Below are 19,521 nucleotides of genomic sequence, written 5' to 3' on the forward strand. Positions count from 1 at the left end.
AGCAAAACAGATGGAAGAAATCCATGGAACAACCATCACTGATATGAAGGTAAATCAAGTACAGTAACACTCTAGAGGTAAAATGGTCATTAGAAATACATTTTCTAAGATGCTCCGGCGGTTCGTTTTAATAATTGTAAGACCTTCTGTTGTAGCGAGTGGTCCTGCGGCCTGCTTTGTTCTCATCGGTGGAAGGGACCTCCTACGTAGGCGGTAAGTTTGTATTTGTATTGTAGTTCCAGAGGCAGAAACACCATTCCCATGTTATTATTCCTAATTTGGGCACATTCAGGGAGCTTGATTTAATGTATTTGTAATATAGCTTAACGTTAGTTAGTTAACCCCAAAAAATCGATTAGTCACCCCATGGAGACTTGAATTCATGGATATTTTCTAGTTTTTGTCACGTTCCTAAGCCAATAATTTGATAACCAGCGGACCAGCAGGCAGCGTTTCCGGTCATCAAATTATTGGCTTAGGAATGCGACAAAAACTAGAAAATATCCATGAATTTAAGTCTCCATGGGGTGAATAATAGAAAAATAAGTCATTTTAGGGGTGAACTATCCCTTTAAATCACGAAAGAAACGTATTTTAAATAAATATTATAAAAGGAAATTTAAATACAGTGCAATTACAAATAAGGCAATGTTAAAATAAAACGGAAACATATGGGAATAGAATTACAGTGCAGAATAAATGATATAAAACAATCTATTATTAGAGTATAAAGCTTATAATTATGTCTCTAGATGTCCAGATAAAGGTTTCATTTTATACTTATTGCTTGACTGACAATTTGTAGCCATGGCGACGCTGGAACACTGGAGCAAGATACGCAAGGAGAGCAGCTTGATAACTACCATCACACCAGGAGACAAGCTGGGTAAGTATTAGACTGAAGGAATAATATAACATGATGCATCTGTAAGGGGTTGTCTCGCGTGTTCCATGTAACGTTTGACCCAGGGGTAGGCAGGTTTGATGATGGAGGGGGCCACTATGTTTCCACACTCACTCCAGAGGGCCACATTGCATATACTGTCAGGCAGACACCTCTTATCTCTGTATTTAAACTTTTTTTCTCCATTCTATGTCACACAAAAGTAGCAAAAATAGCCGATCTACAAGCTCAAACCGCGTCGTAGTGCGACGCGTTTTGAGCTTGTAGATCTGCTATTTTTGCTATTTTGGAATTGGAATCCAGATTTTCTTTTTGATATTTTTGAATTGGAATCCTGAAAAGTTAAAATTGTATTTAATTTCAAATGCATTTAAAGGTAGGGTAAGTGATTTGCAATTATTCAAATAATTGCTAAATGGGTCGATGTTCTGATAGTGCTCGTTACTATAGAGTGTCCTGTCCATATAAGGAGTCTCCATGTCTCTCCAGCTCTTTATAAAACAGAAAATCGCATTTTCGTTTCAGTTTCAGTTTCATTTCCAATTTTATCCAATCAGGATAGAGAACTCAATCAGGATATAGATTAAACAAGTGAAATTAGAAGTGATGACACTAAGAAATGAGCAGGCAAAATTAGAACTGGAACACTATAAAAATGAAGCTTAAAAATGGGTACTTTCTCCTGATTGGCTGAGATTTTGAGACCTACCAGAACATTTATTTTCTGTTTTTAAAGAGCTGGAGAGACGGGGAGACTCCTGTTACTGAACAAACACTCTATAGCAATGATTACTATCAGAATATAGTGCTTTAACCTTTAAAAAAAATACTTTTTGTTTTAACCCAAAAATATCACTTACCCTACCTTTAATTATACCTATGTTAACTTTATGAACTTAAGTACAAATACATTGGACATAAAAAAGACAACAGCATTTTAATACTAGTCATTAAGCTACTAATATATAGTAATTCAAGCGCCCATTCCCATATTAAACTGCGGGCCGCATTAAGTGAAGGTGGGGGCCGCATATGGCCCACGGGCTGCAAGTTGCCCATGTATGGTTTAACCCTTTCAAACCGGGAACGCATCTGTGTCATTTTAGATTTATTTGGCTATCAAAAAATAGCAGATATACAAGCTCTGTTTAAATTATTTTGCTATTTTTTTTCCAATGTTGCTTGTCTTTTCAGTTCATGTCCCTGGCAAGATGACAACCAACAATGCCTCTAAAGACCCAGTTTCCGTGAAAGAAAGTAATGTTGCAACAGAGAAGAAAGTGTCAGCAAAGACCTCTGAGACCGGTGAGAATTTTTAAGACAGAATGATTTTTTTTTTGCGGAGGAGTACTGTATATATATATATTTTCCTTACCCCGGCGATATAAAACTGCCCTTTGCGCCAAGTCTATATAGCCAGCCTTTCTTGGTCTGCTGTCTGCTATGTTTTCCTTTTATAACTTGGCACCACTGAGCCGGCACGTTCTCTGCTGGCGTTCTCTCTGGCTGTGTGTGTGTGTGTGTATAGCCACGAGGCAAGGTCCAGCATGCTACTATTGTTGACTACGTCCTAAGAATGGGCAATCCATGTCAACAATAATAATGAGTAATACCAAATTATCATGGGAACGAATCCAAAACTTGTTTTGTTCAACCCTGATATCGCTGCTAACTCAAATATAAGATGACAATAGTGCTTGTTCTCCGGGGGAAGTCACAGACTATTCCCTCGTAGATGGGGCCTCTAGAAAGTAATGGTAATAACGGGTTAAAGGTAGGGTAAGTGATTTTCTTTGGTTAAAATAAGTGTTAAATAGCTCTATATTCTGCTAGCACTCATTGCTATAGAGTGTTTGTTCAGTAAAAGGAGTCTCCTTGTCTCTCCAGCTCTTTATAAAACAGAAAATGCATTTTCGTTTCAGTTTCATTTCCAATTTTATCCAATCAGGATAGAGAACTCAATCAAGATTAAACAAGTGAAATTGGAAGTGATGACACTAAGAAATGAGCAGGCAAAATTGGAACTGAAACATGAAATGAAGCTTAAAAATTGCTACTTTCTCCTGATTGGCTGAGATTTTAACCCCTACCGGAAAATTTATTTTCTGTTCAACTGGTAGACGTACTGGACACGTCTACCCTACTGGACTGTCGACCCCGGGCAAACACGCTCATCTCTGACATCCAGGACAAGCCATTCAAAGCTGATCTCCGGCGGCACCAAGTCGAGTCGCCGACCGACAGCCGGTGTCGCCCCCAGGTCACTCCAGAGGACATCGTGGACCCCACGGTTACAAACACAGCCCTGTGGCAGTACCTCAACAACACTGAGAGAACAGAGCCAGTCATTGGTCAGCATACTCTCTCATTTTTTTGTGTTTTCTTAACCCATTCATTCGATGCAGGAACACATCTGTGTCATTTTAGATTTCTTTGGCAATTCAAAAATAGCAGATATACAAACTCATAGCGCGGCACCGAGTGGCTCACTATGAGCTTGTAGCTCTGCTATTTTTGTGCACATCTTTGAATATATATATTTTTAAAGCGAACATTAGTAACTGTCAAATGTCTCAACATATGTCTTAATTTATCTGAAAAACTATTGTGTCATGACATGTCGAGGACCCCTAAAATTATATGTTTTTGGCCGCGATCCCCATCAAAATATGTTGTTCCAGGAACGCCCAGAAGCTAAGATTTGAGTTAGAAATGTTGTTTCAAAAAAATATATGTATTCAAAGATTTGCACAAATGTTCAAGATTTTTCAAAAATAGCAGATCTACAAGCTCGTAGCTAAGTGGTTACACAGATACGTTCCTGGCTTTAATGGGTTAACATGGCTACTGTGTAAACAGAGAAGCCACAACATTATATTAAGACCCTGTCTTGTATGGGTTCAGATAACGTGTGATGATGAGCATTCACTATCATCTTCTACGTTCCGTTGTGTTCACTATTGTGACTGTTCTGTGACACTGTGGTTCCAGGTGTGAGCATGATGACAGAGTACCAGTGGCCTACGGAGCACAGCGCCCGCAACTATTTCCGTTGTCACTGCTGTACGATAGACATGGTCGCCGTCCAATACGGTTGTTTTCCAGTCATTAACCACCTCATATCTGCAGATCACCGCTACAACTACATAGTGAGTATGTGAGCCTATGGTGGAGGAAAATGAAGCCCTTTCTTTCTTCCTTTCTTTGTTTTTTTGTATCGCTTTTCTCCCCACTTTTGTGGTTATACCAATTAATTGCTACTCACAAACATTTCTGTGCTGCAATTGGGCAGTGAAACCCCAAAACAGCCTGTGGAAGGTTGAGGCTTATCATATAGTTATTGATAATCTTACACCAATTATACCTGTATGTATATATACCGTACTCTAGGTAGGGTAGAATTTGCTCATTTAATTCCACTTGAAACGGTAAGTAGAATACAATTTGGCTGGACTTGACCCGACAACTTTTATGATGTTACCACGTACTTAACTGTACTGTGTCACTGCATTGTATCCTTTTTGCCTAAACTGGGAACTCACAACAGAAAATGTTCAGCCAGAGACTCTGTTGGAGGTTGGTTTGTGCCCACGTGTGTTTGAATGAATAACAAGAGAGACACTCTCTCCACTGGTTATGACTGATTCAGACAGAACTGTGACTTATGATACATGTTTGTTTTTTGCAGAAAAAGTTGCGTCCTCGTATGGTCCATGATTGGCCAAGCAGTGAGCATCCTAATGGGCGTCCCAGAGAGCTGCGAGACCTGGCCCAACAGGTGGAGAGAGACGAGGGATGGGGAAAGTTTAGGGTAATTCTCCTGAAATTTTGATAAATCTTGGATTAACCACTATTTGTTGTTTGTCAAGAAGTAATTAAGATTGTACTATTAGGGACTTTTGGTATTAAAAAGTTTGGCATTTTTCAACAATACCTCAGCTACTGAGGTGCTTTTGATGTGCAGAGGAGGCTCAGCACATCATTTGAAAGACGATAAGCAGTATTATTACATACATTTTCTGTGCTATTTTAAAGGTGAAGTTGATGAGGCCACCCACAAGCCAATCCCTGAAAGCTGCTGCCAAATCCCCCGTGAAAGCAGACGGCACACGCAAGACCACAGATACTTCTCTTAAAATGAATGTCAAATCTGTCTCCAAAGGCAACGTTGTCACAGCCACATCGCACACTGTTGCTAAACCTACTGCAACCTTCTCACATACAACTCCAGCCGCCCCCAAATCGTCCAAATCCGTCGCAACCGTCTCCCAACCTACTACGTCTACAGGAGCTGCATCTAAAGCTACGAGCTCTTCAGGTGCTGCCACCACCTTCAGTCCAACTGTCGCACGGACATGTGACACTGCTGCTGCCCCCAAAAACAAAGTCGCCTCCGAAACGGCCGAAACCACTTTGAAAACGGCGACCAACCAACAAGTTACAGAGACGTCTGTGACTGGAACCAAAACCCATACCACCTCCTCAACTACCTGTCAAACTACTGAAGATGCCTCCAAGACCGGCCGTATGCAGACCTATGTGAGGTCAAATAGTGAGGATACGACACAGAAGAGAGACACGCAGTTGCTTCTCTCTCTCCTCACAGCTGGGTCTCCCGCATCTACTTGTGGGAGCAGCCCATCAGAAACCAGGAGATCGGAATCCAGCATATATGGACCTGCAGTGGGTCAGCAATACTTTTTTCTAACCACCTATTTTGGTCATGTCGTTATAGGTGAATTCTCTCAAAGATATTCAGGATACATTTATACTTTTGGCTATTAAAAAATTGCAGATATACAAGCTCATAGCGCGGCACTGACTGCCACACTATGAGCTTGTAGATCTGCTATTTTTGAAAAAATCGTTTTGTGCAAAAAATCGTGAAAATTTGTGCACATCTTTAGTTTGAAAAAAATTGATTTGTGCAAATCTTTGAGTATACATATTTTTAAAGCGAACATTTGTAACTGTCAAATGTCTCAACAAATGTCTTAATTTTTCTGAAAAACTATTGTTGCTGTATCAGTGGTTCTCAAACATTTTCTTGTCAAGGACCCCCAAAATTATGTTTTTCTCCACCGATCGCCATCAAAATATGTTGTTCCAGGGACGCCCAGAAGCTAAGATTTGAGTTAAAAATGTTATGTATTCAAAGATTTGAACAATTTTTTTCCCCAAAAATAGCAGATCTACAAGCTCGTACATTGTGCAAAGTGGTTAGATTGTCATATGCCAATTCTGTAGTTTCTTGCCTTGTGATTAATCTAATTGGAACAACGCTGGTGCTTGCTTGTTAAACCCTTCCAGGTTTGAACTTCATGGTAGCGGTCACTCACGACGAGAAAAGGTGTGCGTTGTTCTGTCTACTGTGCAAGATCAGACCGACTAGCTACCTGCACAGGTTCAGCACCCAACACCGATCAAACTACGTGGTGAGTGATTAAAACGTCTATATGTTGTACAGTTTCAGAAACAGGTTGGTTTTCTAGGTGTTAACTGTATGTTCTGAATGATGCATTTAGAGGTTGAAGTTCCCAGAGTTGACCTCAGATCTATCGGACACGGAGCTCCTGAAGATTACCACTGAGTTGGCTAAGGAAGACACGGGCGGCAGGCCGCAGGTAAGTCACACCAGTTTTCTTTTTCATGTGCCCCAAATAGATTTCAATAAAGGAGAGATCAAGTTGTTGCAAATGAAAAGTTTTATTGAATAAAAGATAAAACGTTTTGGCAATTGAGACTTTACAAGGTGGAGTTGGGGATGGAGGTGGGTTGTTCGTTGCTTGCTGAAAGAGAAAATGACAGGGTCAGAGGCAGTGATATTTAAAGGTGGAGTCCAGGCAGATTGGCTAGAAGTGCTCACACTTCAAGCTGTGAATGAAAGGATGTTTGTGAAGCATCCCCAGCAATAAAGATGAAAGTGTGAGAGATCATCCTTCTTGAACTTACGCTTAGAGCTACATTTTCATTAGGTCATTGGACTCCCAATTTTAAATGATTATGTCCTAGGCATCCAGACAAAATACACAACTCTATTCAGAATGGAAGGACATGATTACCATCAGATTACCATGTTTTGTTTTGTTTTGTTTTGTTTTGTTTTGAACATGATTGTCTCTTATCTTTGCATAGGCTATGCCAATGAATAGTGAAAGAGAGTACGAAGAGCTGACTAAAGCAGAAGTACCAGAAGGTAAAACTCTTAGAACTTTTCTTCTGGCGTTAATAAAAATAAAACATTTGAAATCTTGTTAGAAAAAAAAAAAGTCACTGGTAGGCGACTTCAGGGTTTCTGAAGTGTCCACAGCCCTCCTATGAGACACAGACCGAGTAGATAATATTTGTTTTAATCATGAGCATTAGTGAGGACCAATTATATGAAGATAGGTTGAAAATGGGTGTAGTCGTCCTTTAAGCTTTTGAAACAGCTATGTTTTTACCCTGCGTGGAATAGCACTTGTCAACGACAGAGTTATTATAGTTTTGAAATATTCAGTACATTTAGGTTCAGCACAGAGCCGTGGTTTTTGATTTAATTGGATGTGATTGTGTTTTTTCTCCTTTTAGTCCTAATTAAAATACAAGCCATCCTGAGACAGCAGATTTCCCAGGATTCCAGGGAATGGCGGCAGGTTCCTCAGGACCCTGGTCCAAGGCAAGGAGCTCCTCTGTGTTCTGGCACACGACTCTGGCCTCCCCAGTACTCCGGTACAAGTCAGAATGGACCTCAAGATGTCACGTCAAGTCTGTCACTCACAGGGATGACGAAGGCGATGTCAGAAGCCGATAGAAAGCGAGTCGTAGGTGAGTGAGTGACTGTTTGCCCGACCTTATGCACAAATGAAACATCCTTGATGATGAGATTTGGTTGCAAGGGTGTCTGTCAACAAGGATTTGCAAATGTAAAAAAAAATATTTTAGATAAGTACAAAGTAAGTATTACATCATACTGTAAGTCTTAATTAAGTCCCAAGTTGTGAGTTGGAAAAGTTGGGAATGTTACTGCTTTTGTACATGTTTTTATATACAGTAACTTGACACATTGTTTTTTGTATTGTCCCTGTCAAATAAACATATACATTACAATTTTAAAAAAGTTAATGAGGCAAAGGCCAGGTCAAATCCTATAAAAGTTGAAATAAAGCCGAATGAGACACCGATTCCTCTTCCCACATTATACCAATATGAAACATTTCGTGTGTGTGTGTGTGTGTGTGTGTGTGTGTGTGTGCGTGTGTGTGTGTGTGTGTGTGTGTGTGTGTGTGTGTGTGTGTGTGTGTGTGTGTGTGTGTGTGTGTGTGTGCGTGCGCCCCCCAGGTCTGAGCTCGATGCTGGAGAGTCAGTGTGTAGACACATCTCAGAGGGAGACAGTCTTCCCATCGTTCACCACCAGCTTCGAACACCAGTTCAAGTATATGGTCAGTGGCCTCTTTTAGTACTTATCACATAGATTTAGTTTTACTAACTAAACTGAGGAACTCTTGCAATTCTGTCATGCTCTAATCTCTGAGTGAATTTAATCAACTACATCCTTTTGCAACCGGTTAGCCAACATCATTATGCAGTTAACCCATTAAAACAGGGAATACATCTATTCTGTGGAACCACTTAAACCATTATTTTATACTTTGGCTATTCAAAAATAGCAGATATACAAGCTCATAGCACGGCACCGAGTGCCGCGCTATGAGCTTGTAGATCTGCTATTTTTGAAAAATCTTGAACATTTTGTGCAAATCTTTGAATGTATATATTTTTTAAAGCAAATATTAAATCAAATCTTTGCTTCTGGGCGGTCCCTGGAACAAAAAAAATTGCTATGGGGGTCTGCGGCCAAATTCATCCCCTTTTGGGGGTCCTTGACATGAAAAAGTTTGACCCCAGATGATTAGCTTAATGTGCAACATTGTTTTCTCACTCAACAGTAAACACACCAGCATACAGTAAGTGTATACAGGGTATCTGCACATTTATAAAGTTACAATTGAATTACTTTTAATACCAAATTGGCCAAATTGTCAAATACTACGTAACAAAGAGGCAAACATTGTGCGTTGTGAGCTTGTAGTTTGGCTATTTTCACGATATTTATCTGTGGAACTGAGTCAAACTAAATGTAATGCCTACAATTCCAAGTGCTTGTCAGGGTGGGGGGTCCCCAGTTCAAATATGATTTATTTTGGGGGGTCGAGGCCTAAAAAGTTTGGGAACCCTTGCTCTTGGCAACTTTAATATGGGATGTATATTTATAAAAAAAGAAAATAGCATTTTGTGCTGATGATCTAAACGCTGATGAATATGACAGTAGAACAGTGGCTGTGTTTTGTTGAGCTACCGTTTGAAATGTGTTCTGTGTGTTTGTTTTGTCAGTGGGAGAAGCACCCCAGTATAATGGCTGGAATCTGGAGTCTGGAGGACATGAGTGAGGAACAGAAGATGAACGGCTTTGAGCTCGCCGTCAACGTAGTCGCCGAACGGGAACGGTTTGAGGTAACCATGTTGGATTGTTGCTGCATCATGAAGTATTTAACGCATTAAGACCGGGAACGCATCTGTGTCACTTTAGATTTCTTTGGCTATTCAAAAATAGCAGATATACTAGCTCATAGCGCGGCACCTTGTAGATCTGCTATTTTTGGAAGAAAACAATGTGTGAAAATGTGTGCAAATCTTTGAATGTACATACATTTTTAACTCAAATCATTGCTTCTGGGGGTCCCTGGAACAAAATATTTTGAGATGGGGGGGGGGGGGGGGGGGAATACATATCATTTTGGGTGGTCTGTGATATGAAAAAAGTTTGAGAACCACTGATATTATAGCAACATAGGTTTTTTTTACTGTTAGGATTTAGAAGTTTGTTTAAAAAACATATTCAAAGATTTGCAAAAGAAAGGAATATCACATACCCTACCTTTAACAATGTTTTTATTTATCCTCTTTCTTTCTTTTGTCAACTTCAAGGATAACAACAAGAACTCATGTGATGGCGTCCAAGCAGTTTCATTCAATGAAGGTTTCTTAATCTTCTCTCTATCTCTCTCTCTCTCTCTCTTTTTAACCTTAAACAATGTTTAATGAACCACATTGTAATGTCTACTGATGTGAATCCAGTTCACATACTGCATTAGAATAGACTCGCTAATATACCTGTGGTCAATAGATGGCAGTGCAGTGCAGCCTAAGTGCAGCCTACATAGGCCCATGCTCAAGAACCACCACATCACATACTCAAGACCAGTAACAAACAAAGTAACTGAGTACATGTACTTAAATACTGTACTTAAGTACACTTTTTAGGTATTTTTACTTTACTGGAGTATTTCTCATTTTCAGTACAGTACTTACTTATGCTCCACTACATCTCAGAGGCAAATGTACTTTTACTCCACTACAATTATTTGAGAACTTTAGTTTCTAGTTACTTTGTAGATTTGGATTATGATTACAATACATACATTAACCAGTTCAGCCCTATATACATACATGTTGGCCATTTGAAAATAGCCGATCTACAAGCTCACAATGTATTATTTCTACATCGCAGTATTGATACTTTTGCCTAAGTAAAAGCTGTGTACTTTTTCCACCACTGCATGTCAATCATTCTTATGAACGTCTCCTGTGTATCGATTCTTTCATTAAACCCAAGAGAACTGTGATCTATCTCTTGTGATTACCGAACATTACACACATCAGTGTGTGTCATTCAGTGGTGGAAAGTAACTAAGTACATTTACTTAAGTATTGTACTTAAGTCCAATTTTGAGGTATTTGTACTTTACCTGAGTATTTCCAATTTCCAATACTTTTACTTCTACTCCACTACATCTCAGAGGCAAATATTGTACTTTTACTCCACTACATTTACTTGAAAACTTTAGTTACTAGTTACTTTTCAGATATAAACTATGATATAATGAAACATACAGTAACCACTTTAGCCCTACTTTATACTTATTCTATTTGAAAATAGCCGATCTACAAGCTCACAATGCGTCGCATCGCGACGCGTTGAGGTTGTAGATCTGCTATTTTCAAATATTTAGTACTTTTACTTTTGGTACTTTAAGTACATTTTGATGCCAATACTTTTGTACTTTTATTCAAGTACATTTTGAATTCTGGACTTTTACTTGTATTTTTTATATTGCAGTATTGGTACTTTTACTTAAAGGGATATTTCACTTTCAGATAAAATAAACATTAAAAAGAAATATTAAAAAAAAAAGAAAAAAGTTATGGCAAAATCGCGGCCCCCTCACACATTAGTAGGACACTCTAATGCGTGAGGGGGCCGTGATTTTTCCATTACTTTTTTCATTTATTTTTTATATATTTTTTAAATGTTTATTTTATTTGAAAGTGTAATATCCCTTTAAGTAAAGAATTTGAGTACTTTTTCCACCACTGGTGTCATTACAGTGTACATAATCATTGTCTATTCATAGCTATAGTCATTGGATGTGTGATTGTTGTCTGTAGGCATCTACATACTGGAGGACATCGGGAGACAACAGAATCTGACCTCCTCCTGTCCACCTGCTGACCAACAACCACCAGGTGAGAACCTCTCCGTCTACAGACAAGCTTTATGTTATGTCCCAGCTATAGTGACCACTGTTGAAGTTCATAATCTTATTATCGTTTCTCCCGATTCAGAAGCGACGGACGACAAAGAAAGCGTACGCTTGACGAAGAGTCTGACTGAGACGACTCCGATGAGCGCCGTGGTGGCCATAGTGAAGACTGAGCCGGTCCCAGAGCCTCTCTCAACACTGAACACTCACGACTCAAACATAACAGGTGTGTGAGGTCAACATTACTCAGTGTTGATTTCGTCGATTAAAACTATGACAAACAATGTTTGTCGGCTACCTTTTTTCACTGACGAAAACTAAATAAAAACTAAGCTACGATGACTGAAACTAAGAATAAATATATTGACAATTTTGTCAATAAATAAAAACTAGACTAAAATGTTAGGGAAGGACTATAGTGGAGAAGAGATCCAGTAGAACAAAGACATGTCACTTTATGCTTGGTTGTACAGATGTTGCGCTCTGAAATTAGCCGATCTACAAGCTCACAATGTGTCGCGTTTTGAGCTTGTAGATCGGCTATTTTTAGCATGCAACCAAGTGTAAAATCAGCCATTACGACACCATCAAAGCACCGCCAAAATACATTTTAGTCAACTAAATCAACTGTCGATTTAGTCGACTATAATCTTATGATATTTAGTCGACTAAAACTAGAATAACACTAAAACATTTCAGATGACTAAAATATGACTCAAACTAAATGGAATCAAATTTTGATTCTAAAGACTGACTAAAACTGAATAAAATATTGCTGTAAAAATCAATCATTACTCCCAACACATAGAATGTTGAATATAAAACCATGTCTAATTGGTCTAATTGTCTCTCTGCTGTTTCCAGTCACCATTAAACAGGAGGTGAAACAGGAAGAACACACCCACCCCTGTTTCTCTGGACATACTGGTAAATACCGACGCTTACTGGAACACAACCTGTTTTTGTTGTCCTGAAAACCCAGCTGTTTTGACCAACTTTACTATTATAGTTAATTCCGAGGTTTGACCATTTGATTCTCGAGTTCTTTCTGTTTATACTCCCTGCACCTTTTAAAGAGAATATTTTATGCTGAATATTTCATTTGATAAAGCCCTTCAAATGTGTTTCATGAGGTTGTATCCTAAAAAATTAAACACTCAGACAAAGCATGGCCATATTTGCGTGTGTATGTGTCACGTGCACACGTGGGAGAGAGGGAATGTCCTCTGACCCAGTGCAGTTGTTTATATCATTGCTGTCGGGCAGAAACCAACTATCTCTGTATTTCACATTTTTTATTTTACACCTTTTGAACAAATATTTGTACAAATATTGAACCAATGAAAAGTATTAAAAAAGTGCTTCTGACTAAACCTCCTAACTCCATTGGATCCTCAAACTGTCAGTCAAACCTCCTAACTCCAACTCAGTTTGTTTTCCCCCGTCTGACTTCATCATTCTAATCAATGATGGACATAACAACTATCACTGGTCAAAAACCTCCTATTTGGGTAAAGTGATGATAATATAAGGACACGTTCAAGTATCTGACAGTGTATAAAGTCACCCTACCAACTTTGATGAGGCAGTATCGTGTTTTTTTTTTTTTTCATTTCCTGAAAAGTTAATATTTTGGAAATGATATAGTTGGTTTCTGCCCGAGAGCAGAGGATATAATAATGAGTGGAGGAGATGATACAACATGTAGGATGAAAGAAAGAATACAAAAAACCCAGTCTTAATTTATTTAACCCTTGTGGGTAAATTTCTTTCCTTCTTTTTCCCCCTGTCAACTCAAAGACATACATTAGATTGACCCCTTATCTGGAACTCCTTTGAAGATGTTCTGTTCACCTCACAGACTCAGACTCAAAAGATGAATGAGCCTGCAGACCATCTGTGTTCAGTTAGATAAACACAAGGTCACACTGATAAAGCTGCAATCCCCCCACTCACAGCTGTGTGTCTGGGTAGCTCAGTCGATAGAGCTCTCGCCTGTGGTTCGCCCAGGCTGCATTCGCTAAGGCTCACCCTGCGTAGGTACTGATGTGGGTTAGTTCTGGGTTCGATCCTGGGCACCGCCAACTCAGCGGATGAGTGGCACGGCTTGGGTAGGTGGGTTAGGTTGTGCAGCAGTGTTGAGCTCCACCTAAGCAAACAAATTCCAAGGGGTCTAGCACATTGAAACGGGGATAGATGCCCGCGTTCTAGGCTGATACCAACTATAACTGTATGGAAGTAATGTTAATGTTTGACATGCTTTTGTAATGAATCTGTCTCTTGGTGGGTGACAGTCTGTCATGTATCCTAACATATTTGTCTTTTTTACTTCCCCAGAAATGGGACAAACTGTGAAACGTGTTTTGGATGATGTCTCATCGAATGAAGATGGAGACACGGTCAAACGGAGAAGAATTTCAATGTCTCCCGATGGCGGCAGCACACGTGACAGCCCTTCAGGTCCTTATTCAGACATCTCGTCACCTGCCAGCCAGTGTTCTTCTCCCCAAAATGAAGTGGCCAAAGTGAAAGTAGAAACCACATCAGTACCAACGCAGGGTGAACCTTCACAAATGCGGCCTCGGCCTAAATTAGATCAGATCTTGAACTCACTTAGAACCTTAGTTTCCTCTGACTTTAACCTTGAATGCTCTCCAACGAAGCCGGTCTCAGCTGCATCTACTGAGCCGTCAACCACCCCTTTGTCCATAGATTCTTCACCGGCTAAACGCGAGCCAGAGCCTGAACTTCACTCCACCCTCTCCGAGGTTAAACAAGCCTCGCCGCTGCTGACGAAGTTGACCTCTGTGACCGCTGTCCCTCTGACCCCTCCAGCTAACAAAGATGTCCCCTCTAGTGAACCAATAACATCCATCTTTGACATGAACTTTAGACAATTAGCATATTTGATGCGAGCCAAACAATCAGGGAAGGATGTCTCTCACAGCCGAGCAAGCCCCGAAAGTGCTGCTGATATTGTGACCATGACATCGACATCCACCCAAACCTTTGTAGGTCGCGTGAAGCCCAGGATGCAATTGGACTCAAACTGTCGAATCCCGACACTTAGTATCAAACCAAACCAAAGTGTCGACGCGTTGAAGTTGCAACTTGCAGCCCCGAAGCCTGCAGACGATGACGTCTGGAACTACGAGAACCGGCAGTTCACGCCAGGAAGAAGAGCTACCGACGTCATCGGTGATGATGACCAGTCTCTGGAAAGCCACCACAGAGCAGCCAACCCAGCAGGTGAAGACAGTCCTGTTACCTCCAACCCACCTGCAGCCACTGAGCTACAGCCCCGGGGAGACCAGGCCACTCAGTTGTACTGTAATCTGGGCATCAGCGTGGATGAACCCAGCGCCACCACAGCCACAGTCATTGATCCAAACACTGCTCAAGCACTGCAGGCTAGTATGTATAACACCATGGTCTATCCTTTTAATATCGGGCTCGGTCCATACATGGGCAGTCCCGTCACCGTGGTGAACCCAAACCCCACTAGCCAGCAGTTTAACGATTGTGATTACAGAATCAACCAGCCCACCTCGGCATTAGTAAGCCCCAGTGGCTCCCTGCCAGCTGCAGGCTATGGCACCCCAGTATATCCTTACAGTCAACTCACCCCGAACCCGTATTTCCTACATGGATATCCATCCGGAACTGGGGCCCAGAACTCTTACTTCACACGTGGGTATCTGCACGGAAGAGAGCCTGCGGGTATTTCCCGAGCTCCAGATCAGCACTCTGTGTTCTCACAGTATGTAAACTACGGTGTTGGCCCTACTGGAGGACTATTGTACCCGATCCAGACTCCCCCTCAGCAGGGGACAGGACAGGATGTGATGTCTGGAGGCGCCTATACCACAAATCTAACTGCAGAAGCCTGGCTTGAAATGCAAAGACAACAGCAGCCGCAATAATGGTAAATTGTGCATTTATATAGCGCCTTTCATCCAAAGAGATTTACAATGTGCATTTCATTCACCCATCTTTCTCTCTCTCTCTCTCCACCTCGTCCTCAGACGAGCCCTCCATCGTCTCCAGTCATCCCGATTCTCCATACATCTGGCTTGCTCGTTTTGCCCCATTCACGCATACATTCGCACAACGACGGCGAAGGAAACCATGCAAGGCACCGACCTGCTCATCGGAAGCATTCGGGGGTTCTGTGTCTTGCTCAAGGACACTTCGACACTACCTCCTCCGCTACTGCTGCCCCGTGTTCCGGGTAACGTCATCCTCAGCTTTGGCATTTATACTGTTCACCAGTTCAACAGTTTAATTCAGCCGTATGCCCTACTGTATAGTTACCTTTTACAGTCGACTTTGCTCTCCTTTTGTCTCACACTGGTACTTCTCTGCACTATATTCTGATAGTAATCATTGCTATAGAGTGTCTGTTCAGTAACAGGAGTCTCCATGTCTCTCTGGCTCTTTAAGAAACAGAAAATACATGCTCAGGTAGGTGACAAATTTTCAGCCATTTATCAGCTTCATTTTTATAGTGTTCCAGGTCCAATTTTGTCTGCTTGTGTCTTTGTGTCATCACTTCCAATTTCACTTGTTTAATCTGTATCCTGACTGAGTTCTCCATCCTGAGTGGATACAATTGGTATCCTGACCTGAAAATGTATTTTCTGTTTCATAAAGAGTTGGAGAGACATGTTACTGAACAAATACTCTATAGCAATGAGTACTATCAGAACATAGAGCTATTTAACACTTATTTTAACCAAAGAAAATCACTTACCCTACCTTTAATTAAACGTATCCCCTCTCGAACTGGTTGCTGTACATATTTGTGTTTTTGTTATCAAACTGTTTAGATGATGTTTTGCATCGTAGTGTATATTTGTCTGTCATTAAATGTTTCGATGAATTGAGTACAAAGGACCCCAATGGAAACAAGCCATAGGCTTTCTTGGGTTTAAAATCCTCTAGCAGACCTTGTATAGAACTGCACTTTCCTGTGCCTTTTTTTTGCAAACTGCTAACAAAGTATTCAATCAATCAATCAATCAGACAGAAAGTATTGTCAAGATGAAAAAGTATGTTTTATTTTTTAATAATCAACCTTAAATGGATATTTGGATGTGTTCGGTTTAATATGAAGCAAAATGTAATTTCTTTGTATTTTCACACTTTTTCAATAAAGAATGGGTCATGTACAGTAGTATGTGTTATATTTGGTGTCCTCTTATTTAACCACTTCAACCCTGGTAACTGCATTTTGGGGCATTTTACTGATAGGACTCTTTACTGTACCTGAACCACTGTGGTCAAACCTCTCTGCTCCTGTTGTTAATTGTGTCCAAAATTGTTACTTTCTAGGATTCAAATTCAAAAGCATAAAAAAACAGCAGATCGACAAGCACTGTAGTATGATCAAGTAGGGCATTAACCCATTTAATCTGGGAATATAGGATATTTTACAAGCTACATGTTACATAGAACATAATGTGTGTGTCCCACTTCTACATTCCCTATTTCTATTCCCTATTTTAATGTTGTTTTATGCCTTTGCTTTTGTTTTGTGTGAGTGGAAGAGAAAGTCACGGTAGTTAAAAGACAAGAGTCTGATAACTCCATCCGGAGGATTTAGTGAATTATCCTCTGGGGCACGTCGACACGTGGTGGACCCTCCAGGGCAGATCCTTTTGTCTATGTTTATTCTATATATCTTGTATAACCCCGATATCACTCTCAGGGGTGTACGGTGTGTGGTTTGGATGTGATAAGTTAGCAGATCCCCTGGGCTAGTCCACACGTGGTAAACATGGTGAAAATATATTACTAAGGTGTAATATTACTAAGTGAAAATATATTACTAAGGTGTAATATTGACAATTGTGTGAAGATATATTACTAAGGTACACAAGGTACACATGTAATATTGGCAATTGTGTGTGTTGTAGTTGTGTTGTGGCGAGGGCCACTGCATTTTACTGCATTTTACTGCTTTTTACTGCTTTTATTTTATTTTATTTTATTTTTAGCACGTCGACACGTTGTGGACCCTCCAGGGCAGATCCTTTTGTCTATGTTTATTCTATATATCTTGTATAACCCCGATATCATTCTCAGGGGTGTACGGTGTGTGGTTTGGATGTGATAAGTTAGCAGATCCCCTGGGCTAGTCCACACGTGGTAAACATGGTGAAAATATATTACTAAGGTGTAATATTACTAAGTGAAAATATATTACTAAGGTGTAATATTGACAATTGTGTGAAGATATATTACTAAGGTACACAAGGTACACATGTAATATTGGCAATTGTGTGAAGTGTGGATATTTCTTTAGCTGTGTTGTAGAGGACAGTGGCCACTACATTTAAGTTATATCCATTTGTGTTGTAGTTGTGTAGTGGCGGGCCACTGCATTTTACTGCATTTTACTGCTTTTATTTTATTTTATTTTATTTTTGTTTGCTTTATTGTTAAATTGGTTCTAACTGTAATTGTATCCTTGCTCTGTAAAGCACTTTGAGCTGCATTTCATGTCATGAAAGGTGCTATACAAATAAAGTTTATTATTATTATTATTATTATTATTACATGTGACTAGGCATGTGCAACAGCCACGAGATCATTCCATAGGTTATTAGATCCCATGTATGCATACTATTGTATTATGCAGGTTATTAGATTAGATCTAAACAGTATATGAGCAGGCTACAAGCTGCTGGTCGCCAGACAGACAGCCGCGAGATTCTCCACGTTTCGATCAACGGACAACATCTCAAGTTTTGACCTGACTGTCTCCTTCCTTGACTGTAACAATGATGGAAGCTAAATAAAACTACGAAACTGCTCATCAACTTTGATCCTCTGAGTCCGAGCTCATCTTTTTCTACAAGCTGTTGATAATAACCAATAAGCTGTTGAAAATAACCCATATCTTGGCGAACCAGCGATCGACACTTTTTGCGACGACGGGACAAACACACGCTGATGACATCTGGACGGAAGAGCAGACCGCAGCCAGACGTGCCGGCAGCAAGAGACGACAGGGATTGATCACCCTGCATCCCGCGCTGCGAGTACTGTCACCCCCGAGGCAAGGTCTGCTTAAATTTTTGTCGTTGCAATTTAAACGCACCTAGAACTGTGAACTTGGGTAACGGAGGGATAAATTGAACTGAGCAGTCTGACACATTTAAGAATACATGTACATGATGATAAATGCATGAAGTAAGTGCACTATACTTCTTATGCTGTACTCTGGTACTGCTGTTTGGACAACTTAAAAATAAAAAGAAAGAGTGAAATAAGTACTGCTGTTTGGACAACTTCAACATAAAAAGACAGAGAAATAAATACTTCTGATAATTCAGCACTTGAAGTGAAGAGGAGCACTCGCATGTCAGCACAAAGGGGCTGTTGTTTGGGTTTTAATTAAATTAGGTCATGACATTTTAGCAGAAAATGCTGTAGTTTCGGTCCCAAATCACTAATAAGTAATTAGTAATTACATGCTGAGAATGCTGACAAGTCTTTGAGCCTGTATAGTGTTAATAGGGACGCCTGTTATTCTTGGTTCTAATGACTAAAGTACTGGTTGATATTAAATGATATCATAGTTTGGAAATGTGGAATAGAATTTCATGAGTATACACTCCCTTACGCGCGCCGGCCGTGCTTTCTGTGAGTGATGTGTTTTGTGTGTTTCAAATTGAATATAAAAGTTTTAGTGATATTGTCAATGATGTACCCTGATAGCGGGTCTATTTATAATAATAATAACAATGATTGCAGTGTGTTCCGACCTAAAACAAGGGCTGCAGTCACATACGTGCAGCACATAGAGTATAGATTACTTTTGTGAAGGGATTACTAGACCCTCTCCTCCGTGCTCCGTGTGTCCGTTATTGTAACCTCGTATCTCCGTCTCTCCCTATTGCTCCAAAAGAGGAGGGGAGAACGGGAGCGGAGAGACAATACACGCTTTGTGTAACTCGGGAATAGTGGATGTGCAGCCTCATTAACTTGTACATCTGCTATTTTTGAGGGATTTTGCAGACTTGTAGA

General features: G+C 40.2%; 2 protein-coding genes across 2 annotated transcripts in view; both read left to right on the plus strand.

Annotated features, from left to right (window-relative positions):
* Nucleotides 1–19,521, plus strand: part of LOC308094910 (uncharacterized protein) — a 103,194-nt gene that overhangs the window by 18,687 nt on the left and 64,986 nt on the right. The window lies entirely within an intron of this gene.
* Nucleotides 808–16,377, plus strand: LOC308094810 (uncharacterized protein; the record flags this gene model as incomplete). Its single annotated transcript, XM_080441637.1, has 18 exons — nucleotides 808–886; nucleotides 2,099–2,209; nucleotides 3,025–3,255; nucleotides 3,896–4,053; nucleotides 4,593–4,715; nucleotides 4,940–5,591; nucleotides 6,215–6,339; nucleotides 6,430–6,528; nucleotides 7,040–7,100; nucleotides 7,475–7,711; nucleotides 8,225–8,325; nucleotides 9,278–9,397; nucleotides 9,872–9,923; nucleotides 11,393–11,470; nucleotides 11,570–11,713; nucleotides 12,352–12,414; nucleotides 13,825–15,412; nucleotides 15,513–16,377. 17 exons carry the CDS (start codon nucleotides 808–810, stop codon nucleotides 15,408–15,410), a joined length of 4,020 nt encoding a protein of 1,339 aa, XP_080297763.1. The 3' UTR covers nucleotides 15,411–15,412; nucleotides 15,513–16,377.

This window comes from Gymnoscopelus braueri (genome assembly GCF_963280865.1).
Source record: "Gymnoscopelus braueri genome assembly, chromosome: 11".
Classification (NCBI taxonomy): domain Eukaryota; kingdom Metazoa; phylum Chordata; class Actinopteri; order Myctophiformes; family Myctophidae; genus Gymnoscopelus; species Gymnoscopelus braueri.